Raw genomic sequence first — 25,713 nt, forward strand, 5'->3', positions numbered from 1 at the left:
TAACAGATATGCAACCTAAGCGTTTCCTAGAAATTTAGATTCTCAGAAATCGGGGAAACCCCCTTTTAAATTATGTGGATTATCATTGGTCCATTCAAAGACTTGTTTGAAAGGTTATCTCGGAAACCCCTTAACCTCTACATCGAGACGTCTTTCTGCAGCTAAACTATAAGACAACATTTTTATATATGAATACAGTCAAGTTAAGCATACCGATACATGTTGCATGTGTAAATGAAAGGAGCAAAAAAATCTGAAAATTTCTGAAAGTATCCGCAAAACCTTTCGAACGTCGAAAAATCTTCGGTTCTCTTCGAAAATCTTCGAGATCTCGAGAGTCAAAAAAAAATCTGCTAAAGCCAAAGCACTAGTACGGGGTCTACTGAGTTCTAAGCTAAAGTAAAAAATAAGGCCCGGTTCAGATGCCGTACTTTTCATGAGCCGAACTCAATTCGAATTTGGACCGACCCAAATTGACAAAAGTACGCCTCTTGATTCAGACGCCGTACTCAGTTTCGGCCGTTCCGAGGCCGTTCCTGATACAGTTCCAATAAAACCAGTCAAATACATTATAATAATTTATGAATTAGGATCGGCACATGAAAAGTACGGCGTCTGAATCAAAGCCGTTCCAAAGGCGTTCCACAGGCAAAATTCTCGGCCAAGCCAGGCGGGAAGAACGGGTGAGCCGTTCCAAATTGAAATAGCCGTTCTAATTTGATTCAGACGCCGATCTTTTCATGTACTTAATTCAAAGAATTAGGTTCGGCTCATGAAAAGATCGGCGTCTGAACCGGGCCTTAGAAAAATCTAGGTAGTACGAAAATATGGTAGCGGGGAGCATCAATATGGGTTCTGTGGTATTCAAGTGTTTTCGCCACAACTCCTGTTAACTGGGTATCTAATAACTAAGAAGCAGAAAGAAAAGAATTTTCAGTGAATGTGAGGAAGAATTCTCTGTGGAAGTTTACCAACGCCTTTATGCAGCGCCCTGTCAGCGGTCTTTCGTGCTCGTCGTGGGAAACAGTCGGTTCCGCGACTCTGGGAGGTGTTCTGACTACTGGAAGGGGAGTCTCGACAATTTTTATTACCTTCATGGATGCTGCGGCCGATCTATCTTCTTACATAAAACTTCGAATTTTAGCTCATGTACTACGTGTTTGCAATTCCTCGTTGACGCAGAACAAAAGCTTCTTTAAAAGACTCTATGAACCTCGTAATCCTTATTGGAAATTTTACCTCCATAGAGAGAAATGACAGCAGAATGCTAACATATTTTTCTTTTATTAACTTTACTAGTGGTGTCATAATGTTGCACGATAAAAAATAATTTCGAAAAAGGATAAAAAAAAGTCATCAAAGTTCTTAAAATCAAAACGTTTTCGACTCTAGGTCAGTTCTGAATTTAAAATTAAAATTTCTTTCAAGCTCTAGAATATATAGCTATTTAAAAAGTCATCCATGTAGCATCTTCATAGTCTTCAAATACAAAGCCATAACAGAAAAGCGACAAAAACAAGAACAACTCTGTTACGAGGCACTGAAGTTCTGGCTGAAGAAGCTGCAAAAAGAAAAAAAGAAAATTTGAGAAAACTCAAGAGAGCTACTGAAAATTATTCTCCAGATCTGCATTGTTGCCTGTATAACTACATTGCCCATCTGATAAGCAAGTTAATTACTGATGCCCTTAAAATAGAGGTGTTTTGACAGGGATTGAACAAATCACAGTCCTCTAACTTCTTCATATCGCTTAAAATTGACTGATGAAGGCATATTATATTGTCACCAATTTAGACAATTTAAAAGGAGTGTATCGATTATTCAGTGCGCAGATCTGCACTCAGAATGAAAAGGTTCTAAAATGTTTAACGCAGGGACGTGGCGTAAATGCAAACTTTGCCTTCTATCTTCTCTCAGAGCGAAGAGACTCAATTTGATGGAGTTACTTTGCTTAATTTTCTTCAGGTTGCTATCCACTATAATTCAAGCCGGTTGTATCTAATGATTATGATTAATACATCAGGATCTGAATGACTTTCTAACCTTGACACTGTTTGCCATTTCCGTGATATCCTTCAAGACAAGAGCAACGGTATGATCCCCGTGTATTAACACAAATAGCTTTGCTATGACAGTCGTGAACACCCTCTGCGCACTCATCGAGGTCACGACATGACATCCCATCACCATGGAAACCGGGTCTGCAGCTACAGGTGTAGGAGCCTCGTGTATTAATGCAACGGGCATCCAAGCTACATTTTTTTGTCCCATCTCTGCACTCATCGATGTCTAAAGAAAAGTAAAACAGATCGTTTTAGTATGTTCGTCATTTACCACATATAGCCAATGAAAATTTTCCAATTTATTTTTCTTCAATCTACGGTTCCCCAACTAAATCCTTATAAAGATCACAGTGTTTAGTGTGTTCAGTTATCAATGACGTTTCGGTTTGCCTAGTAGATCATATTAAAATAAATTCAAAAGTTAAAAAGGGGATAATCTACACATACTTAACCAAACACATTTTTTCGTTCAAACGCGACTTGACACTCCAAGCGCGTCCTGATGCACGAATTTTCTCCAGTAAAATGAGCGATGTTATTTCAAATACCATTTTCATTGATTAATGACCTGATACTAAATCCAGGGCACTTTTGGGTATGCATTAAATTCCAGTAAACCGAGCAGACATCAAGGGGTAAATTGAAAACGAGCTATTCATTAAACTCATACTATACTTGATACTGATCGAGTGCTTACCAACACAGTATCGTCCATCGCCACTGTACCCTTTTCTGCAGAGGCAGCTGTAAGAGCCTGGCTTGTTAACACAGCTGGCATCAGAGTCACAAAGATAACTTCCATCGCTGCACTCATTGATGTCAGAGCACGAACGTCCGTCTCCACGGAAACCGCCATTGCAGGAACACGAATAAGAACCCACAGTGTTCTTGCAATTCGCATCCACACTGCAGTCATGTGATCCATCCCGACATTCGTCCACATCTCGACATACTTTACCGTCACCATGAAACCCAGAACGGCAGGTGCATCTGTAAGAGCCTTCAGCATTTGTGCAAACTGCGTTTCTGTGACACTTGTGAGTCCCATCCTTACATTCATCAATATCTTCACACAACATACCATCTCCTTGAAATCCTTCATGACAACTGCAACTATAAGAACCAATGGTGTTGTTGCAATGGGCATTAGTGCTGCAGTTTTTGATATTTAGCCTACACTCATCAATATCTTCACACAACATGCCATCTCCTTGGAATCCTTCATGACAACTGCAACTATAAGAACCAATGGTGTTGTTGCAATGGGCATAAATGCTGCAGTTTTCGATATTTAGCCTACACTCATCAATATCTTCACACAACATGCCATCTCCTTGGAATCCTTCATGACAACTGCAACTATAAGAACCAATGGTGTTGTTGCAATGGGCATAAATGCTGCAGTTTTCGATATTTAGCCTACACTCATCAATATCATCACACAACATGCCATCTCCTTGGAATCCTTCATGACAACTACAGTTATAAAAACCAATGGTGTTGTTGCAATGGGCATAAGTGCTGCAGTTGTGGCTCCTCAGCCTACACTCATCAATATCTTCACACAACAAGCCATCTCCTTCGAATCCTTCATGACAACTACAATTATATGAACCAATCATGTTGCTGCAATGGGCATAAGTGCTGCAGTTGTGGATATTGGCCCTGCACTCATCAATATCTTCACACATCATGCCATCTCCTTGGAATCCTTCAAGACAAGTACAATTATAAGAGCCAATGGTATTATTGCAAAGTGCATGGACACTGCAATTATGAACACCTAGGTTGCATTCATCAATGTCCGTACACGATCGTCCATCACCTTGGTATCCAGGAAGACAACTGCACTTGTAGGAACCAACTGTGTTCTGACAATTGGCGTTAGAAGGGCACGAAAACAGTTCTCCGGATAAACACTCATTGAGATCTACAAAAGAGAATAGTAGGAATGGTTCTATTAAAGCTGAACCTTTCAGAAACGTCGATTGTCATTTATTATGGATTGCTCAGTTATAATGCAATAAAATCCCGGGAACTTAATTGGCTAAGAAAAGGTCATTGACTAGCTTTTCATTGTTTCAACATAGTCATATGATAATCATTGATTAAATCAGACTTTTCTTTTTTAACGTTGTCATACAACGTTGTCTTGCCCTGGTGCTTTGCCTTGACGTGGCGGGGAACCTTGCGCGCCATTGCGACCCAGAGCTGTGCCGGCGGGAGCCTCGCGTTCCTGGCAGGTTCAACCATGCCGGAATGGTCTACGGGAGAGAGGTCAGACAAAAAAGCAACATGGCACTCCAGGTTGGCGGTTGGGCGTGGGGCCAGCATCCCCACCCTGTAAACCGAAACATCAACTAATCTTTTAAGGTAGCCGATTCTGGGAAGGGGAAAGGCCCCTTAGGGGAGGAATAGGACGCTATGTGATGAAAGCCGCGAGGATACGATACCACAGGGTCGGACTTTTCTATCTCCTATGACGATCTCTAAGATAGGAACTTGGAACGTTAGGATATTATATTATGCTGCAGGCAAAACAGCTCAGGTGGCTTCTGAGATGAGGACCATGGAACACCTGGAGACGTGCGCTAGAAGCAGAGGTCAATTCCATGGGCAAAAGTTGGTACCAGCTAGAGAGGGATGCACAGGACAGGAGGCTATGGCGAGAGACTGTTGATGTCCTATGCTCCTGAGAAGGAGTGAAGGGCTACTACTATACAACAAGAGACAGCTTGCATTAACACAAGTGAAATACTGACGAGAAAAGGGAAACGATCGATATGCAAGGCCTCATTATGATCGGCATATCATGCTTTGCATTACCTCGACAAACAGAACCATTCCCTTGGAAGCCATTCTTACAAACACAAGTGTAATGTTGCACGTCTCTTAGATCAGCTGTACAGGTGGCGTTGGCTCCACATTGTGGCTTCTGTCTGCAGTCAAACAATGTTGCCAAAGTTCTTTTGTCCTGTTCTTCTGCTGGAGAAGACGAAACAGAGTCAAAGGGATTTATAAATTGATAATGAAGCGATATGTCAATACATCTGTAGATACTCATTTTGAGTTTTCATTGGGTTTATCTTAAATAATATTGCGGTTTTCTACGATACGCGAACTAATGAAATAATAATAATAATAATAATAATAATAATAATAATAATAATAATAATAATAATCAGTCTCATTATAAGGTCTGAAATTTACGTTTATTTTACTGAAACACTAATTCAGTGGATATGGTAATACTCCGGTTAGCCGGAGTGACAATGGTAATGGTATCATGATTTAGTCTTATTCACTAAGGTGGATATAAAGAACACGCGTATAACTGATTAGTCGAAAAATTCTGCTGAATCTAACGCTATAAGCTTCAGGGAGTCAAGACGGCGGAGGATGGCTTCGTTACGGATAAAGGAATCAAAGATGTAAAAGTAATTTCAGTCCCTATAAACACACGCTTGTTATCAGGGAAGCCATTGACCGCCATCTCATGTCGCTTCCGTTCCAAATATTCGCTAACATTCACATGCACTTTGCATGTAAATAATTACTTAGAAAGTCTCAGGGTCTGCAGTCTGCAAGCTTCTGCAGTTGTCGCACACCGATTTGTAAACCACTCCAGTAAGTGACAACAACGGGAAACTGGCTACGCACGTACCAATGTATCAGATGTCTGCAGAATGAGCTAAAATGTGCAAAGCAAAGCATTTTAATACTTAACTCACCTTCTGTTTATTGTACATGCAATAACAGTATTGAGTTAGTTTAGCTGGGGTATTTCCAGTCTAATTACCTACTGAAACTACTGCGGTCTGCACTTACCTTTGTTTCCAGAAGATTTTTTGGGAATCACCAATATCAGAACAAGACTCACAGCCAGAATTAGGAACGCGAAGAATCCTGCTACGATATACGTTTTCTTATTCCAAGTGGATGTATGTTCACTCTCCACTCCATCGATTCTTTGATATTTCGTTTCAGATTGTGACATGATACTTTTTGTCCCCATTACAATTTAAGAAAATTCACAAGGTAGGGGGCACAAAATAAGTTAAAAGCTGTCGCTCTTGATATGCAACAACAGACATAAGAGATATGCAACCTAAGCGTTTCCTAGAACTTTAGATTCTCAGAAATCGGGGAAACCCCCTTTTAGATTATGAAGATCATCATTGGTTGATTCGGGGACTTATCTCGTAAACCCCTTGACCTGTACATCGAGACGTCTCTCTGAAGCTACTAAAAGACAACATTTGCATATATCGAAAAATGTTTTGCTTATAAGACGAACGCTGTTAAGAAATATAACTCAAAATGGAACCGTTTCAAATAAACTGTGACTTCCATCTACCTGTTTATTAGATAGTCCTCTATTGCATTTCAATTTTTGTTTTGTACAACTCCACTCTTCTTCCAAAGCCTTCACATTAGGATTGCGGTCTCGCTCTTCATTTTGAATTTTTTTTTTTTTTGGTGCCCCTTTTTTGTTGTTGTTGTTGTTGTTTTTTTTTTGCTTTTTTCCTTTTATCGATACGTCCTGCTATTATCTTATGTAATGTGCACTTTTTTGTTATTATTGATAATGATAAAAATATAGTTATATATATACACCTGTACAATGTACCAAGACTGGGACAACAAACTATAGATGTGATGTAAGATAAAAAAGAACAAAAACAAAATAAATTACACTGTAATAAGATTAAATATGTTATACAAATTTAAAGTATCGTATTGTAAGTAGTGTAAGTGTTGTAAATAGTATACGGTGTCAAATTATAAGAAACGCGAGTATTGTATTGTAGTGCAGCCTAAGTATTTGTAAAATAAGTAATGAGTAGTTGACGTATCTTTTTTGTATTTTGTTTTGTAAGTGATATTTTTTTGCAATAATAATAATAAAAAACAAAAACAAAAACAAAAAACAAAAAAAAAAACATTTGCATATACCGTATTTATTCGATTAAGCGCCCAACCTCGAATAAGCGCCCACTCTGAAGGTGGGAAAAATTAATAAGCGCTCAGCCTCGAATAAGTGCCCACCCCTCCACCGCGGTCAAACGACAGAAATATGCAAAAAATAAGAAAAGTACTGCAAAGATAAGGTTTTAATTTTCACAGTTCAAAATTCGATACATAACCGGTATCCTAAGGGTTTACTAAGTTTTTTGGAGCCTTACTAAAAAAGTTCTACGTGTTTGAAAATAGCGATATGCGGACTTGTTGGCGCCATTTGTCAAAGCACCTTAGGTTCGGATGCGAAACATTTAAAAAGTAAAAACACTGGTTTACCTGAGGGAATGGGATTATGCTTTCACTCGGCAACTATTTTTATCTATGCTTGCTCTTAATAACACTTCAATTTGAACAAAAAAACGGCGAAATGGAAAGAAAACCTGCCTGAGACGTTTGACCGCGGTGAAGCCCACCCCTACCTCCAAAAAAAAAAAACTGAAGTGCACAAGAGGAGTATTGATTGACTAAGTACTACTAAGAGACTTCCCCGAAGACCAAGTTTTCTTAGCATTTTTTAAAAAAGTTTCAACGAACAGTTTATATTCTGCATTTATATATCTTCTCGTGTTGTTATTATTGGTTATTTTGCTGCAAAATAAACTTACTACTTGTTGAAAAGGACGAAAATTTAATTAGCCCCCAGCCTCGAATATTAAATCGCCCACCTCGAATAAGCGCCCATTCATAAGGTCCAAAAATTAAGCAGAACGATGCATGCATCCTCGGAGACCCAGGGGCAGTTAGTGGGGCGAAACGAAGGAATAAACTGTTGCACTAACTGCCCCTGGGTCTCCGAGGATGCGATGCATGTTGCATGTGTAAATAAAACTAGAGGAGCAAAACATTCTGAAAATTTCTGAAAGTATCCGCAAAACCTTCCAAACTTCGGAAATCTTCGAGTTTTCTTCAAACTCTTCGAGATCTCGAGAGTTGAAAAAAAGATCTACTAGAAAAATAGCGTTTTTGCTTGCCAGAGCACTAGTACGAGTTTTACTGAGTTCTAAGCTAAGGTAAAAGCACTAAGAAAAATCTAGGTAGTACGTAAATATGGTAGCGGGAGCATTAAAATTGGTTCTGTGGTATTCGAGTGCTTTCGCCACGACCCCTGTTACAGCAAGGCGCCCAAAAGTGTGACCACTTTTAATTTATTCACATTCTTTCGTGCAGGTTTAATCCAATCAGAAGTCAACTGCAAGCTATCCACGGCTTTTGATTGGATTAAATCTGCACGAAAGAATGTGAATAAATTAAAAGTGGTCACACTTTTGGGCGCCTTGCTGTAACTGGGTAGTATCTAATAACGATATTTTTGTGGTGGGAGCGACCTTGTTTTAACAACAAGAAAAATTAGTCTTGGTCTTTAATCTCGCTCAATTGTAACGCTGCGAATGTAATAATTAAGTGGCAATTCCTGGGTTCAAGTCTAGGCGATGTCTCCATTGGGATAAACAGATTATTTATAATGAACTCTAGTAAACAAATGAGTTTGAGCCCTACATCAGTTTTGATTAGCTCTGGAAAGTGAACATGCCAGTTTTTGAGAGTTTACCCAAAGCCCACGAACAGCAGCCTTAAGCAGAAAGAAAAGAATTCAGTGAATGTGAGGAAGAATTCTCTGATGATGTGGACCGACGTCTTTATGCAGCGCCTTGTCAGCGGTCCTTTGTGCTCGTCGTGGCAAACATGTACAGTCGGTGCCGCGATTCTGGGCGTTGTTTTGACTACTGGAAGGGGGAGACTCGACAGGTTTACCTTCATCGATGCTGCGGCTGATCATTTTTTTTTACTAAAACTTTGAATTCTAGCTCATAATTTACTACGTGTTTGAATTTTTTCGTTTATGAAAAACAAGAGCTTCTATGAACCTCGTAACGCTTATTGGAAATTTAACCCCCAAAGGAAGAGATAACAGCAAACTGCTAACATATTTTTCTTTAATTAACGTTACTAGAAGCATTGTACAACTAGGCCTAATTGTATTTAAATAAACTGGTTAGAAATGAGGTCGCGTACAGTGCTTTAAAAAACCTCAAGTTGTGAATTTAAAAGATTTGGAAAAGATTAATGGACAGTTCTGAATTTAAAATTAAAATTTCTTTCAAGATCTAGAATATATAGCTATTTACAAAGTCATCCATGAAGCATCTTCGAAGTCTTCAACTACAAAGCCATAACAGAGAAGCGACGACAAAAACAAGAACAAGTCCGTAGCGAGGCACTGAAGTTCTGGCAGAAGAAGCTGCAAAAGAAAAAGAAAATGTGAGAAAACTCAAGAGAACTACTGAAAATTATTCTCCAGATCTGCATTGCTGCCTGTATAAAAACATTGCCCATCTGGTTAACAAGTAAATTACTAAAGTGTCCTTAAAATAGAGGTGTTTTGACAGGGTTGAACAAATCACAGTACTGTAACTTCTTCACATCACTAAATACTGACTGCAGAAGGTATATTTTATTATCAACAATTTAGACAATTTAAAAGAAGTCTAATCTATCGAGATAGTCTAATCTATCATGCACTCAGAAATCAGAATAGAAAGGCTCTAAAATGTTTAACGCAGTGACGTGGCGTAAATGCAAACTTTGCCTCCCATCTTCTCGCAGAGAGAAACTTGTAATTTGATGGAGTTACTTGCCTTAATTTACCTCAGGTTGCTATCCACTATTATTCAAGCTGGTTTGTAACTAATGATTATGATTTATACATTAGGATCTGTATGACTTTCTAACCTTTACACTGTTTGCCATTTCCGTGATATCCCTTAAGACAAGAGCAACGGTATGATCCCCATGTGTTAACGCACACAGCTTTGCGATGACAGTCGTGAACACCTTCTTCACACTCATCGCGTTCACGACATGACATCCCATCACCATGGAAACCTAGTCTGCAGCTACAGGTGTAAGAGCCTCGTGTATTAATGCAATGCGCATTCCAGCTGCATTTGTTTGTCCCATCTCTGCATTCATCGATGTCTAAAGAAAAGTAAGACAGATCGTCTATAGTATGTTATTCATTTATCACATATAGCCGATGAAAATTGTTCAATTCATTATTTTTCCTCAATCTACATTATCTTCAGTGAAGTAAACGATGTTCTATTAGATGTCACTTTCATTAGTTAATAATAAAGACGTGATACTTAACCAAGCACGGATATCAAAAGAAAACTACTAAGTTCTAATAAAACTCTAATAAGATTAACTCTGATAAAACTCTAATAAGATTCTGATAAAACTCATATCATACTTGCTGATCAAGTGCTTACCATTACAGAATTGTCCATTGCCACTGTATCCTTTTCTGCAGAAGCAGCTGTAAGAGCCTGGCTTGTTAACGCAGGTGGCATCAGCGTTGCAAAGATGACTTTTATCTCTGCACTCATTGATGTCAGAACATGAACGACCGTCTCCACGGAAACCGTCATTGCATGAACACGAATAAGAACCCACAGTGTTCCTGCAAGACGCGTCGGAACTGCAATCATGTGATCCATCCAGACATTCGTTGTCATCTCTACACACTTGACCGTCCCCATGAAATCCAGAAACGCAGGTGCATTGGTGAGAGCCTTTAGTGTTCGTGCATGCTGCGTTTCTGTGACACTTGTGAATCCCATCCTTACATTCATCAATGTCACGGCACGACCATCCATTACCTCTGAACCCTTGGTGACAAGTACAGCCATAAGAGCCAATGGTGTTATTGCAGAGGGCATAAACACTGCAATTGTGAGTATTGACTTTGCATTCATCAATGTCACGGCACAACCATCCATCTCCTTTGAATCCTGGGAGACAATTGCAGCCATAGGAACCAATAGTGTTATTGCAGAGGGCGTGAACACTGCAGTTGTGTGTATTGGCTTTGCATTCATCAATGTCATGGCATGACCATCCATCTCCTGTGAATCCTGGGAGACAATTGCAGCCATAGGAACCAATAGTGTTATTGCAGAGGGCGTGAACACTGCAGTTGTGTGTATTGGCTTTGCATTCATCAATGTCACGGCATGACCATCCATCTCCTTTGAATCCTGGGAGACAATTGCAGCCATAGGAACCAATAGTGTTATTGCAGAGGGCGTGAACACTGCAGTTGTGTGTATTGGCTTTGCATTCATCAATGTCATGGCATGACCATCCATCTCCTGTGAATCCTGGGAGACAATTGCAGCCATAGGAACCAATAGCGTTATTGCAGAGGGCGTGAACACTGCAGTTGTGTGTATTGGCTTTGCATTCATCAATGTCATGGCATGACCATCCATCTCCTTTGAATCCTGGGAGACAATTGCAGCCATAAGAGCCAATGGTGTTATTGCAGAGGGCGTGAACACTGCAGTTGTGTGTATTGGCTTTGCATTCATCAATGTCACGGCATGACCATCCATCTCCTGTGAATCCTGGGAGACAATTGCAGCCATAAGAGCCAATGGTGTTATTGCAGAGGGCGTGAACACTGCAGTTGTGTGTATTGGCTTTGCATTCATCAATGTCATGGCATGACCATCCATCTCCTGTGAATCCTGGGAGACAATTGCAGCCATAAGAGCCAATGGTGTTATTGCAGAGGGCGTGAACACTGCAGTTGTGTGTATTGGCTTTGCATTCATCAATGTCACGGCATGACCATCCATCTCCTTTGAATCCTGGGAGACAATTGCAGCCATAGGAACCAATAGTGTTATTGCAGAGGGCGTGAACACTGCAGTTGTGTGTATTGGCTTTGCATTCATCAATGTCATGGCATGACCATCCATCTCCTGTGAATCCTGGGAGACAATTGCAGCCATAAGAGCCAATGGTGTTATTGCAGAGGGCGTGAACACTGCAGTTGTGAGTATTGGCTTTGCATTCATCAATGTCACGGCATGACCATCCATCTCCTTTGAATCCTGGGAGACAATTGCAGCCATAGGAACCAATAGTGTTATTGCAGAGGGCGTGAACACTGCAGTTGTGTGTATTGGCTTTGCATTCATCAATGTCATGACACGTCCATCCATCTCCTTTGAACCCTTGATGACAAGTACAGCCATAGGAGCCAATAGTGTTATTGCAGTGCGCATGAGCACTGCACTTGTGCATATTGGTCTTGCACTCATCAATATCGTGGCATGAAATTCCATCTCCTTGGAATCCTTTACCGCAACTGCAGACATATGAGCCCATAATATTATTGCAGTGTGCATGAGCACTGCAATTGTGCATATTGGCCACTTTGCATTCATCAACATCTTGACATAAAATTCCATCTCCTAGAAATCCTTCTAGACAAGTACAATTATAAGAGCCAATGGTATTATTGCAAAGTGCATGGACACTGCAATTATGAACACCTAGGTTGCATTCATCAATGTCCGTGCACGATTGTCCATCACCTTGGTATCCAGGAAGACAACTGCACTTGTAGGAACCAACGGTGTTCTGACAACTAGCGTAAGAAGGGCACGAATAAAGTTCTTGGGATAAACATTCATCGATATCTGCATAAGATAATAATAACAATAACAATAACAATAGTTATAAAGCTGTGAACCGCTTTGAAACCTCACAAACCTTTAAAGATGAATTCCAGTCCGTACTGCGCAATCTCGGCTGCAATGTTTATGTGAGCCCACACAAAGGATTGTTTACAAGCAAAACTAAAAATTCCGCGACAAACTTACCTTTTTCTTCATAATTAACGCCAGATATCCTTGCAGAACAAATAATAACGAGTAGAGGAACCTTGACGCTATTTCAAACCGACGTTTCAGCTCATCGGAAATTCTTGAACGAAACGAACTGTAATGGCGGACTAAAAACTTCATGTATGCTGTCACCGAAGTGTAACGTTTCAACGAATTCAAAACAAAAACGAAAACAAACCCCGAGTCTGCGCAGTACGGACTGGAAATCAGCTTTAAAGTAAAGTACAATCAAATCCCAGCCTACGCAAGGCTAGACTGTAAAGGGGTGTCATTGCCTGAATCAAATTTGGCTACTTCATTTACTAAAACCCGAAAAAACGAAAGAAAAAAACGAAACAACTTGAAGACAAACAATCGAAACCGCTGAAACAACCTAAACGAGCGAAACGGAACGAAATCACCTAAACAAGTGACGCTAACCTGTGACTTGTTTTCACTCCACTTGTTTCGTTCGTCTCGACCGTTTTGACTGTTCTGGTGGTTTTGTTTAGGTGGTTTCGTTTCGTTTTTTCGGGCTTTAGCCCGAGAATGCCCGATCCATTGTAAAGCACGGACTGCAGACTGTGGGTGGCAGTCTGCAGACCAGGGGTAATTGAAAACCGGTTGAAACTAAACGTTTAATACATATCTTGTCTGCCTATTAATTCAACTTCATAATCGCCAGTAGCTGCCAGTGCGAAACGTCTGCATACCCTACGGTCTGCATTTCACCCCTGGTCTGTCGTCTGCAGGCTGCATTTCACTTTCAGTTTGCATTTTACCCCGGTCCGCAGTCTGCAGTCTGCAGTCTGCAGTGCGCGTTTTACACTGACTGCATGGATGCCCTCGGCGTCAGACTAGCACAAGCGAAGTACGAAAAGACAAGAGAAACGATAGATATAGGTCTTACTATATGTTTGGAATTAAATTCTTTCTAATACCTCGACAAACAGAGCCATTCCCTTGGAAGCCACTGCTACAAACACAAATGTAACGTTGCTCGTCTTTTAGATCAGCTGAACAGGCAGCGTTTTCGTCACAGAGTGGCTTCTGTCTGCAGTCAAACGATGTACCCAAACTTCGTTTGTCCTGTTCGTCTGTATTGGCAGATACAATTCGATTAAAAGGTTTTTATAAATTGAGACTGGAACGATAGATGGATACGATTATTTTACTGGTGCAGTGGATAATGGGCATAGGAATAAACCGATTTGAATACTGAACTACTTCAATGACGTGATATTTTCTCAACTGAAAGTCGCTTCATCCCTAGCTTTAAGTCAATTTATGTTAGACTCCGGTAGACGTGCAGACGGTGCAGTAGAAGCTAGTGAGTGATTTTATACACCGAAAAACCGGAATCTTATATTTGAACAGATGAAACTGACTACGCATCAATCTCTGCAGAATGTGCAAAGCAAAGCATTTTATTCTTTGCTCATCCTCTGCTTTATATTATACGTAAAAGCACAGATCATGTAGTTAATAACACGAATTAATGTTTAGTTCAGCTGAGGCTTTTTTTATAAAATGACTACTGAAACTACTGCTGTATGTACTTACCTTTCTTTCCAAGAGATTTTTTGGGAATCACAAATATCAAAACAAGACTCACAGCCAGAACAGTAACAAGGAACAAGAATCCTGCCACGATAGTCACTTTCTTATTGGAGGTGAGTTTACTCCACTTCATCGATTCTTTGATCTTTGCCAAATCGAATTTTGTTTTAGATTGTGACATAATTCTGAACTTTAGGTTGCTATTAAACGTAACGTGAAGAGATTTTACTCGAGTTTCCAAAATGATGCCAAAACCTGTCGATGCGCAACGACAGAAATGCAACTGAGCGCCGTTTCATAGAACTGCAGATTCTCGGAATTCGGGAAAACCCCCTTCTATCATTTCGGGATTTGATTGTTCTCGGAATTCGGGAAAACCCCCTTCTTATCATTTCGGGATTTGATTGGTTACCAGCCACATATAAATTTAGGGCTTACCAAAATGTTATTTTCGGAAACCATCTGCCTCTTCATTACGTCATTACAGGCACTTGTATTTTTGCTTCGCTGTTTAGAAAAACAAGATCTTTCCCTCTCTTCACTGTCATATTACATGTGAACGGTTAATTATTCTTTAAGGATGATTTGAAGCTGTACTTAAAACAGAAGACGAACAGATAAAACAGACTTGCCATGTATGCTAAATTCAAGCGCACAACTGTCACCATGAACTGGATGCAAAAGACCTTGTAATGATGCAAGCCATCTTTCAGGTTATCGTCGGTGATACTGTGGCGAAATTGTGAAGGGGAATTTTTGCTCAAGGCGACTGTATTCAATGAAAAAAACCGAAGAAGCAAATCTGCGTAAAGAAACCGAAATGTAGATTTAAAAATAACTGTATGCACATGATAATTAGTTTACATATCTTATGGACCTCTGTCAGCTCTTTCGTCTTAAGGTCAAGATTTGTATTTCTTTGTGTTGCTAAAAAATATATTAAAACAAAACGACTTTCTTTGTTTCAGTTTTAGTTCATGAGCAAAAACACAAGTGCCACGCATCTTATCATGGAAGGTTACTACTTACATGTAGGCTTCAGCTTATACGAAATCCTCCAGGTTTAAAAATATAGACTTAAAAAATTTATTTAGCAGTGAATTGTTTATGATTACTTGCATTTCATCGCAGGAAAAAAAATGCAGTGCCGGGTGGATGTTGGGTGTTTATTATTTACAGTCACACATTCTTTAATCAGGAAAACCAAATCAAATAAAATCAGGCTTTTTTCACAGGCAACAATTGTGGGGAGTTTGAACAAACTGTGACTGGTACTAAAAGTAAGACAGTATGTAAGGTAAAGCGGATCCAAGTCAGGTAGTGGTTAGGAAACACACACTCGTGTAACCGTAACTGATAAAATGACTGACATAATGGGCTAACGATGCTAATAAGCTTAAAAGTCGCATGGTTTACTAAGGGCTATAGTGTATGTAAATCTATGTAGGGAAGACGAAATGTCCCCCTCCCCCGTCTTCTCAACTGCGTTGTACGGCGTCTCGCTTTTGACTGCAGTGATGGTATTTTGAAACGAATTTTATCTATCGTACAGAGTTCTAGTTAAACACTAAATCAAGAAAGATCATTATACGGGAAGCAATATCCGCTTTCCGATAAATCAGCAGGGTTTCTTTGATGTTATTTCCAAGAAAAGCAGGAACTCTAATTCTTTGCACAGATCGCGACTAAAAATCTACATAAATTCTACTGCTACATAAAGTGCACTTTCCAACAATCTTTGCAACACTAATCAGCAAACTTATAAGCCGAAACAACTGGATTTTATTTTGTCTATTACAAGAGGCATATCTATGCAGACCTATCTAGTACCAAGGTTCACATGTAGGTCACAAGTGTCTCTTCGCTTTTGGCTAGTCCATATTAATTTTTGCAATTTTTCACTGTTTCTAATAGTGCTGCAAGTAATTACTGAGGGAATTCCCAGTACGAAGATGAGCCTCATAAGCCTCCAGCCAAATCAAACCTTTCATGGTGACTTGGTACAGCGTGTTGTCGTCGGTCCACTCTGATGCCATGTAATGACAAATTTTCGTGCAGCCATCTTTGCTTCCCCATGTGTGGTCGTTACTGCTTGATGAATTCATTACGTTTCCGTCGCGTTTCCTCAGACATGAGGAAGGGTTGCTGATTACCATTTCAGGGCAGGAATTAGGATAGTCACCAGGGATGTAAATCCTCAAGGTGTACTCTCTGTTGTTGGTGCATGTTACTTTAATTTCGACTCGAGTGTTGCCTCTGGGGTCGACCCAAGTCACACGGTTTCGAAAATAACGTTCAAGCAAATCTTTCTCAAATGCAAGCCTCGTTTGCTGAGATGCTGACCAAGGCATGATGAAAGTACATGTAATAAGCTAATGGACTCTTTTGCGAAGGTTTCTAGGAGCAGCTGCAGAAATATTTGAGCTGTTATGCTGTTTTGTTTTTATACGAAACTAGATTTCTTAGAAAGCGTTGCGTGCGCACGACCTGCGCACGCGCACGCTTATTTTTCTTAGAACTTTTTGCCTAAGACGTTTGACGATTATTTTGGTGTATGACTTTTCAAGGCAAAACGCATCTGTTTGCGTTTTCATCATTCAATTTTAAGTTAATGTTTTTTTTTATGGCTGAAGACTTTTTGTCAATTTAGATCTTTGGCATTAGGGTTTTTTCAAAAAGTCGAATGGGTTTTGGGTCATGACGTTTTCGGTTTCAGGTTTACTAACGCAATATAACTTTCAAGATTCACCAATGAAGCTGTCGACACGCAGGAAGAAAAATCACCCCCTTAGCATTTGATCCGAGTATTCATTATCATTTTCGAAACTCGGAGAAGTCAGGGGCGTAGCCAGCTTTTTAAAGAGTTGTAGGCCTGGTCGATCGCTAGGTATTTTTTTTGTATTTTTTTTTTTGGGGGGGGGGGGGGGAGGGGGTGGTGTATAGGTCCACCGGGGAGGTTTTTGAGATCAAGACCGTATACTTTCTCCTTCCGACTTTTTGGTGATTCTGCGTGTATTTCGGCAGCTTATAGTTCTAACATGACATGACAAGGAATATTATTTGCACCTATTTTCGCTCGTTCGTAAATAAACGCTCTTTTCTTCAACAGCACATGGAGTTGTGCGTTTGCCTGCCACCTGGCTAACCCAGAAGGTTCCACAGTTTGCACTTGCTAGATTAGCCTTGATCTTATCACGAAAGGGGAGTTTCGAGACATATAATGCTAAGATATGTTAAAAAATTTCCCTGTATTTCATTTTGGAAGTGCAGCACCTTGAATTTTTTCTACTGTACATTTAAAAAATACGAGTAAGTTAAAAAATTTGTAGGCCCGGGCCTACGGGCCTATAGGCTAGCTACGCCCCTGGAAGTTCCTTCTTTATTATATCGCTCGAGACCTTTTATTTGGTCGCTTGCCAGCTGCTGACGAATCGAAGGAGACAGGTTCAAGTGGGATACCGGTTTTCCGGGAAAGCTCTACACCAATTCTTATGTAGATTTTTGGCTTCTTCCGTGGTAAAATATTTCGCTTTGGCTTGTATTTGAAGTTTGCATGTGTACCCTACACAAGAAATAAATTAACAGAATAAACACCATTTGATGGCTGCATTCCGGTTATAGTTCTGTCGATTTGGTTTGGGTTTCAGTTTTACAAGTCATTCGGTAATTACCATGACACCTTGAACAAAAATAATAATGTTGACTTCTATCTTCAGGAGAGTACCAAGCAAGCAGTTTTGTGGGGCTGTATGATCTTTAGTAGCGATCACATTAATTATTACGCAAAGAATCCGCTTAAAATGTTGCGAACGGTTTACAGTATTCACAGGGGTATACTGAATTCGAGGAACTATATTCCCCAGCCAGTTATAAAATTGCTTCTTGCTTGCCCTTTTCGCTTTTTGACTACAATTAACAGGGACGTCGAGCCATTGATTGGATTTTTTTCACCGTACATATATAGTGCCAGTGACATGTTATTTTAAAAGGACTAATAAATAACTTCAACTGTGTTTAGGTTCCAGCTTCCGGTATATCGCCGCAGGCTTTCGTTGATGTTGTTTCCAGGAAAAGCAGGAACTCCTTCGACTTGTTTGATCATTTATATAAAATGGAGTTATACTAGCGATACATCAGTATCTGCATTTTTCTACACTTTTCACAAAAACGATAGACTTATAAACCTAAACGACTAATTTCTTATCCATTACATAACGATATAAATATTATTAAAGGTCGGCTATAGCTTTCTCTTAGTTAATTCAGTTATTCGAAACAGGAGTATCACAAACGTTTTTCTACCTTGTTTACTACATTTTAAATGTTGCAATTGTCCACTGTTTCTAATAGTGCTGCAAGTAGTTACTGAGGGGATTTCCAGTACGAAGATGTGCCTCATAAGCCTCCAGCCAAATCAAACCTTTCATGGTGACTTGGTAAAACGTGTTGTCATCTGTCCACTCCGCTGGCTTGTAATGGCAAATCTGTGTGCAGCCATCTCTGCTTCCCCAAGTGTGGTCGTCAACGCTTCCTGAATTCATTACGCTTCCGTCGCGTTTCCTCAGACAAGAGGAAGGGTTGCTGATCACCATTTGAGGGCAGGAACTAGGATAGTCACCAGGGATGTAAATCCTCAAGGTGTACTCTTTGTTGTTGGTGCATGTTACTCTGATCTCGACTTTAGTGTTACCAGTTGGGTCGATCCAAGTCACACGGTTTCCGCGAAAGTACTGCTCAAGCAACTGCTTTTCGTATCCGAGCCTCCTTTGTTGAGATGCTGACCAAGGCATGCTGAGAATATGGCGCTGCTGAACGCTTCTGCGAGGGCTTCAAGAAGGAGCGACGACGGAGAAGTGTCAGGTGTTCAGTGTAATTCTTTCGCTATTGAATTTTTCGTTTTATTTTGGAAACCCAATTTCGTGGAAAACAGTGTCAAAACAGTGCGTGCGCAGGAAGTTGCTGCACGTAGCAAGGTGGTGACCCCAGCACAACTCAGGCGTCACGCTCTTGCACTCCATGGACGATTATTTCGGCTCCAAAACCGATTGTTTTGCCGCAATGTATACGTACTCTATCAGTTTCTGTAATCACTTTGAATGATGTTATCTTGAGTGCGCGAAGACACGGCGAAAAGATGATTACAGGACCAATCAGTGTATACGTAGACAAATAGAAGGCCCGGGGGGGGGGGGGGGGGCACCCTGTATATTTTTTGGTGGGGGGTGTGCCGCTGGGAATTTGAAGCCCTTACCCAATACCAGACCATGTTCAGCTGATTTTTGCAACCCTATACTAGACTAGACACCGAAAATCCCTACCCTATCCCAGACTTGCATTTATATAGAACTGTATCACTGTCAGTGTTTTAATGGAAAACCATCTGTCAAGAACGATGCCAGGATGATTTTATTTATGTTTAGGAAAGCCTCTTTCTTTTCCGAGTTTCTAATCCTATTCTGGACTTAATTCGTTATACCACCGATCAGTTTCTCGGCAAATACTACCCTTTGCTAGACCAAAACTCTCTGATTTCTATACCCTATCCCAGACTAAACTGCTTGAAAACCATACCCTTCACAGCGGCACATACCTATATAGCTCATATATGGGAGTGCCCCCCCCCCCCCCGGGATAGAAGGTTTTCAAAGCAAGCTATAAATGAAACAAATGACAAACGACCGCAAAGCATGTACAAGGTGCTGACGCGCTAAGTGAGTCATGTCGCAGCCACAGGGCAGCAGGGCAGACGCCTGCCAGTCAATCAGTTGTTACTCCGCTTAAAATTTCACTTTCCACCCTGCGAATAGAGCCTCTTTTGAATTCTTCGGCTAGCCGAGGGTTTTTCATTTTTATTTTTTCACCTTGGAAAAGAAAACGCAAATGATATGCAATGCCCAGTTCAATATATTGACGGTCTGGCCTATTTAACATTAGATAAAAAACGCCTCTCACAATCGTTTTATCCTTAAAAGCGCATTTCTCTCAGGGAATAAAATCTCCCATTTAGTTTTAAACAGCCTTACGCTATGACCCGTGCGCAACCTTTACGAAGTGTTATTCACCGAGTAAGGCTTTGACAGAAAGAAATGTAAACAGTATGAATAACAGTATGAGAACAAAATAAGTCTTTTTAGATTTTTATTTAATGAAAAAGAGCTTTATACGTTCATAACACCATAACACGCAGACAGTTGACGGCTACATGACAGAACAACTTCCAGTCTGAGGCCCCGTCCACACTGGCCTGGGTAAATTTGAAAAAGCATCTTTTTTTCTCCGGTTAGGCCAACCGTCCACCGACACTGAAACGGCGTTTTTGGTCACCAAAAACGGAGCAAAATTGGAGCGTGAAATAGTGTATTTTTATATTTTATTGTAAATAGTTGGGCCACTGGATTGTTAGTATTTTTTATGTTATTTTAGTGCTACCCTCGTTAAATAAAGACTTTACCTTTACTTTTACTTACTAATGAAGCGTATCGTTTTTCAAATTTTCCCGAGTTAATGTGGACGGAAAACATTTTACGCGGCGTTTTCAAATTTCTCCGTTTTTAAATTTACCCGGGTCAGTGTGGACGGGGCCTGAGTAGAGGGTCTGGATGCGATTTCTCAAATCTGCATCAATTACATTTTTGACGATTTCTCAGAACGGCTTCTACATTAAAATTTTTTGATTAAAATCGTGTAATTGGTATTGTTGGCATGAAAATTTCTTCTCCATGCCCTGCTCGTCAAATAACGACATTATCTGGATGCTTTTTGTACAGCCCGTTGTTTTGTGTGCTCTGGGTATATAATGCATTGAAAATATTTATAACTCCATATAAGAAAAAGTAATCTTAAGGGTATGTAAAATTGAGCGTCGTGCCCTGGGGGTTTTAATTTTTATGTCTGGGATTCAGCAAAAGTTAAAATTTTGACCAATTTTTCAGCTATTTTAGTTAAATCTCGTCCAGACCTTTTCAGTATGATTATCCACAGCTGGGACAAACTAAGTTCAGTTACTGTCTGGACTTTCATTCTTTATCTCGCTGGTGTTAGTCTCGTCAAGCGACGATTCCAATTCCTTTGCCTTTTCTCTCAAATAACTCGCTGCTTCGCATCCCTTGTCTTCGACTAAATCTCTGATGTTGAAGCCCAGATCCACAGCATCCCATACCAAAAACACAGCACTCACTCCAATGATCGCTCCCCCAGCAGCCTTGGCACCCGCTGATGCTCCAGTCTTTCCAATGGTGCTTGCCCCTGCTTTTACGCCAGCAGTTCCTCCTTCTGTGGCACCGGCTAGCGCTTTGGACGCGGTGTTAACTAGCGCAACAGTTGAAGTCTCAACAGCAGTGATGGTTGCTGCCCCCGCGCCAGCCTTCGTAGCTACCTCAGAAGCGGTTTTAATTGCAGCTTCAGCACAAATTTTGAAAATAAAATCTGCGCTTATATCTAAGCTTACAAGAACACTTTTTATTAGCAAAACAACGACGTGATTCTTTCCAAACAATGTGACAGCGAGCTCAGCGAGAAAACACAAACGCAGTGTATTTTTCGATTCTTTCCATCCCTGAATTTGCTCCTTTACTTTCTTTGTGAATTCATGAGCACCTTGCAAAGCTTTCTCTGCTTCTTGGAGTTGATTCGAATGAATGGCAGCCTCTGCAGCCACTGTGCCTATATTTGTACCAGCACCAGCAGCTCCAAACGCAATTCCCGCTATTAATAGGGGCGCAGCAGCACCGGCTGTCATCAGTGCGGCGATTCCTCCTCCAATGGTCAACACACCTCCAAGGATCCCTGCACTGTTTCCCGCGACGGATGCAATTCTACAATCCCGCCACACTTTGTCAAGGTAGTCAGCTGTGACATTAAGGTGTTCAATCGCATTTCGTTTGGCAAGATTCATGCCTTCCACTTTCGCTGCGAACTCTTTCAGTTCTCCCTCAAGTTCTTCCTTTTGGGCCTTGGGTAGAGTTTCTTTTAAAATCGACATATTGGTCTCCACAATTAACAAAGCTTGTTCACCTCTGAAATTTAAATGATTATAGAGGATTCATCACTCAGTTTTGTCGTTTGAAATGTACATTTGAATCTACGTATAGCTATATAGTCGAAACCGAAATTAAAAACTATGCTAAGCACGTACCAAAAGAATGTAATTATTTGTGGAAAATTCACTGCATGTGTCTCGTCCAAACAGTCAGAGGCGAGATGACATAACAAGAGACTGAAAGCGGTATTTAAAACATAGCCGGTCAACGTTTTCTCTGAGCAGTGAAGCGGTTTCTTCGAAATGTGCATTGGCTGAAATCAGTGAAACAAGTAAAACATTTGACTTTCGGTTTGATATCTTTCGTGTTGTGGCCATGACTTATTGCTGTAACAGTTTCTGTAAGGCACATGGAATACCTGATTTGGTAAAAGCGAAAAGCGGTGTGATGATATTTGCGACGCGCATGGAAGTTTGATCCGCGCATCACAATCATCTTTTATAGCCTAGCTCTTTCAAACGTAAGCCTCGTGGGTTTTTTTCTCTGTCCGCCGATGTTGTGTGCATAACATAAGAACGTATTGTTTATTAAATTTATAGGAACACGTTTCCCCTCAACATGCATTGTTCACAAACATGAAGTGTTTTCCAAACAAAGACGTGGCACGCATAATATAGCTCTATAATGTATGCGGTCTTACGGCACTCGAATCAAAGTCTTTAAAATTATACATAAACCGAAAAATAAAGCTTTGAATTGCTGTTAAATTTATTGACAAAGCCTCAGGAAACACGATTTCCCTCCGCTGTTGACCGAAACGTTTTTAATTAGTAATTCGTCTGATCTAGATCGAAACGGCCCGTGCGGCAGAGATCGATAAACATGTCTTGTTCATGATTCGCGCAGTGCACCGCCTGATGTGAACACTTTTCGCAGTAAGACATGTTTTATTCGCGATCAAGCTAAACATATTCCAGCATAGTGTGAACGCAGTTTAAACGAAGCAAGTCCCTTCCAGGTTTAAAAAAATAGTTGTACACTTCTGCTTAGAAGAAAACACACAACAAATTACCTTTTATCTTGAAATTTCATTTTGTTTTTGTCGCTACCCTAGAGTATTCTAAGTAATTCGAGTAAAAATGAGCAATAAACTCACCCAAACACTGATCGGCTTGCGTTAGTTTTCGATATTTGTTCAGTGTTGCACAAACGTGGCCTGGTAAGGCTTCCTTCGCCTAAAGTCGAGTTACTCGAGTTCGGGCCGTGAATTGGTTTTCATCTCAGTTGTAATATATTCATCGAAAACAGGTGTTCGCTGGTCAAGGTTCTAGTAAGTTTATTCTTTACTGATTTCCGAGAATCGAAAATACTCGGAAACGCTTATTAATATTCAGTAATGTTTCTGTTGTCGTGTCCGAACAGTCGAAATGCTGTAGAAAGTGAGTGCGGTAGCGAAAGATCTTTGAAATCACAGAAACTGAAAAACAGTTTAAAAACTCAAATATTTTAACAATCTTTGTACTTTTTTGAAGCCTTGACAAACGAATTCCCATCATGCCTTGGTCAGCATCTCAGCAAAAGTGGCTTGCATTCGAGAAAGATTTGCTTGAACGCTATTTTCGAAACCGTGTGACTTAGATCGACCCAACTGGTAACACTAAAGTGGAAATCAGAGTAACATGCACCAACAACAGAGAGTACACATTGAAGATTTACATCCCTGGTGACTATCCTAGTTCCTGCCCTCAAATGGTGGTCAGCAACCCTCCCTACTGCTTGCGAAAAGGCAGGGGAATCGTGATGGATTTACCAAACGATGACGACCACACTTGGCAAAGTAAAGATGGCTGCACGCAGATTTGCCATTACAAGCCAGCAGAGTGGACAGATGACAACACGTTTTACCAAGTCACCATGAAAGGTTTGATCTGGCTGGAGGCTTATGAGGCACATCTTCGTACTGGAAATCCCCTCAGTAACTACTTGCAGCACTATTAGAACCAAGGTAACATTTCTGAAACTAAACTTCGGTATCTTTCGGTAGGACAACTGACATGAACATAACATTCGAAACATTTTGTCAGGTTTGTTTTTGTTTTGCTGTCTCGAAATAGAGAAGCGACCATTCATTTAGATATACTCACTGTTTTTTCGCAAAGCGGCACTCTTTTTTATGAATATTTAATCGGTAACTTTTTCATGTATCTGCAGCTCAATAAAAAGAGTAGAGCGAAGGGACTGCTTTCAGGAAAATAATAAAATAACACCGACGAGCAATCAATGTCTTATAAACATTACACGGACACTAGGATCATAAGGATCACTTATAGCCAGCAGGAAATATACAGATATGCATTCAAATTTAACAATGTGAATCCCGTCTCGACCACTGTGTACTTGAAAGCTAAATTCAATATAAAGGACAAGAAGAAATGCCACGCAGACAAATCTGTTCAGATCAAGAGCCCACTGGAGACTCGAAATAGTCAGGTACCGTTCGCGAAAAGTTACAAAACTTGAAAAACGGAAAGAAATGACCCAGTGACACTTTCGCCAACTTCTGATGTGATTATTAGTTGCGGGTTTTTGGGGTAGGGTAGTTTCTTTTGGATTTAACACTACTTATGATTTGTGCTTAAATAAACTCGATAAAATGAAACTCTTAGTTGACTGTGAACAAGAAGTTGATAAAGGCAGATAAACCGCCATAGCAAAATTCGGAAAAGCTGAGCTAACGTCAGAGCTAACTTTTGCTCCGATCGACGATAACGTTTGATGCTTTAGTCGGAGCCTACATAGGTATTTCGCACACCTATTTGGGTATTCTTCGCAGATGGCTATGTTCCACGAGACGGCTGACAAAGTAACAGCAACAACAACAATTTAGCTTTATTTGGCTATAAAACGTTACAGCATTGCAAAAGCATAAGATAATGAAAAAATGCCATACAATTAAACACAAATAACAATCGATAGTCAAGCGGACAATAATCTGTCTCGTATGTCAATATATACAGGACGATATAAACTGCACTAACTGCATGTAAACATAATAATCAGTGTAATTCACAATTAATACTGAAATTGGTATAATTCCAGTGCTTGGAATTCGTGAATCTATTGTCTATTTTACTGAAATTCGTCTGTAATTGTTGAATATATTTGACAATGAAATAAAAAATGAATCTCATCTTCAACATTAAGGCCACAAACAGTACCATGTCTGGCACATCAAGAGATCTTGTCATATCTGTCTGTTTCAATCCGAAGTTATTGGCTACTTATTCTGAGTTTTACTAACGCTTTTCTATTAGGATTTTTTTTCTAGCCAGATCTATATAGGCCAAGGGTGTATAACAGTATTTACAAATTGTTATAAAATTTTGATTTTGCAAGTTTCAAAGTTACAAGCTA

The 25,713-nt window shown here is 40.2% G+C and overlaps 4 protein-coding genes and 1 pseudogene across 8 annotated transcripts in view; 1 reads left to right on the forward strand and 4 right to left on the reverse strand.

Moving 5' to 3' along the window:
• Nucleotides 1-8,983: 8,983 nt before the first annotated feature.
• Nucleotides 8,984-25,713, reverse strand: part of LOC144644435 (uncharacterized) — a 35,461-nt gene continuing 18,731 nt past the window's right edge. For 2 of the 4 annotated variants that reach the window (XM_078503916.1, XM_078503914.1), the window contains exons 3-6: nt 10,355-12,574; nt 9,816-10,061; nt 9,250-9,324; nt 8,984-9,201 (exon numbers count right to left, since the gene is read on the reverse strand). In XM_078503916.1, coding sequence (XP_078360042.1) covers nt 9,191-9,201; nt 9,250-9,324; nt 9,816-10,061; nt 10,355-12,574 — 2,552 coding nt within the window. In that variant the 3' untranslated portion in view covers nt 8,984-9,190. Of the gene's footprint in view, nt 9,325-9,815; nt 10,062-10,354; nt 12,575-13,701; nt 13,858-14,323; nt 14,592-25,713 lie in introns of those variants that run through there. The other 2 variants (XM_078503917.1, XM_078503915.1) reach the window with 2 other exon arrangements.
• Nucleotides 14,701-16,765, reverse strand: LOC144644480 (uncharacterized). The gene has a single exon (XM_078503977.1). The coding sequence runs from the start codon at nt 16,669-16,671 to the stop codon at nt 16,228-16,230; it is 444 nt and encodes a 147-aa protein (XP_078360103.1). The 5' UTR covers nt 16,672-16,765; the 3' UTR covers nt 14,701-16,227.
• Nucleotides 18,015-19,151, reverse strand: LOC144642034 (uncharacterized). Its single transcript, XM_078501033.1, has one exon. The coding sequence runs from the start codon at nt 19,108-19,110 to the stop codon at nt 18,664-18,666; it is 447 nt and encodes a 148-aa protein (XP_078357159.1). The 5' UTR covers nt 19,111-19,151; the 3' UTR covers nt 18,015-18,663.
• LOC144644465 (uncharacterized) overlaps nt 20,978-25,713 on the reverse strand; it is a 53,443-nt gene continuing 48,707 nt past the window's right edge. Inside the window, exons 1-2 of one of the 2 annotated variants that reach the window (XM_078503961.1) lie at nt 23,456-23,471; nt 20,978-22,335 (exon numbers count right to left, since the gene is read on the reverse strand). In XM_078503961.1, the coding sequence (XP_078360087.1) occupies nt 21,318-22,301 (984 nt within the window). In that variant the 5' untranslated portion in view covers nt 22,302-22,335; nt 23,456-23,471 and the 3' untranslated portion in view covers nt 20,978-21,317. Of the gene's footprint in view, nt 22,336-23,455; nt 23,472-25,713 lie in introns of those variants that run through there. The other variant, XM_078503960.1, reaches the window with a different exon arrangement.
• Nucleotides 23,854-24,297, forward strand: LOC144642114 (uncharacterized; annotated as a pseudogene).

The sequence above is a fragment of the Oculina patagonica genome, chromosome 2 (genome assembly GCF_052425735.1).
Source record: "Oculina patagonica isolate OP01 chromosome 2, crgOcupat, whole genome shotgun sequence".
In the NCBI taxonomy this organism is placed as follows: Eukaryota; Metazoa; Cnidaria; class Anthozoa; order Scleractinia; family Oculinidae; genus Oculina; species Oculina patagonica.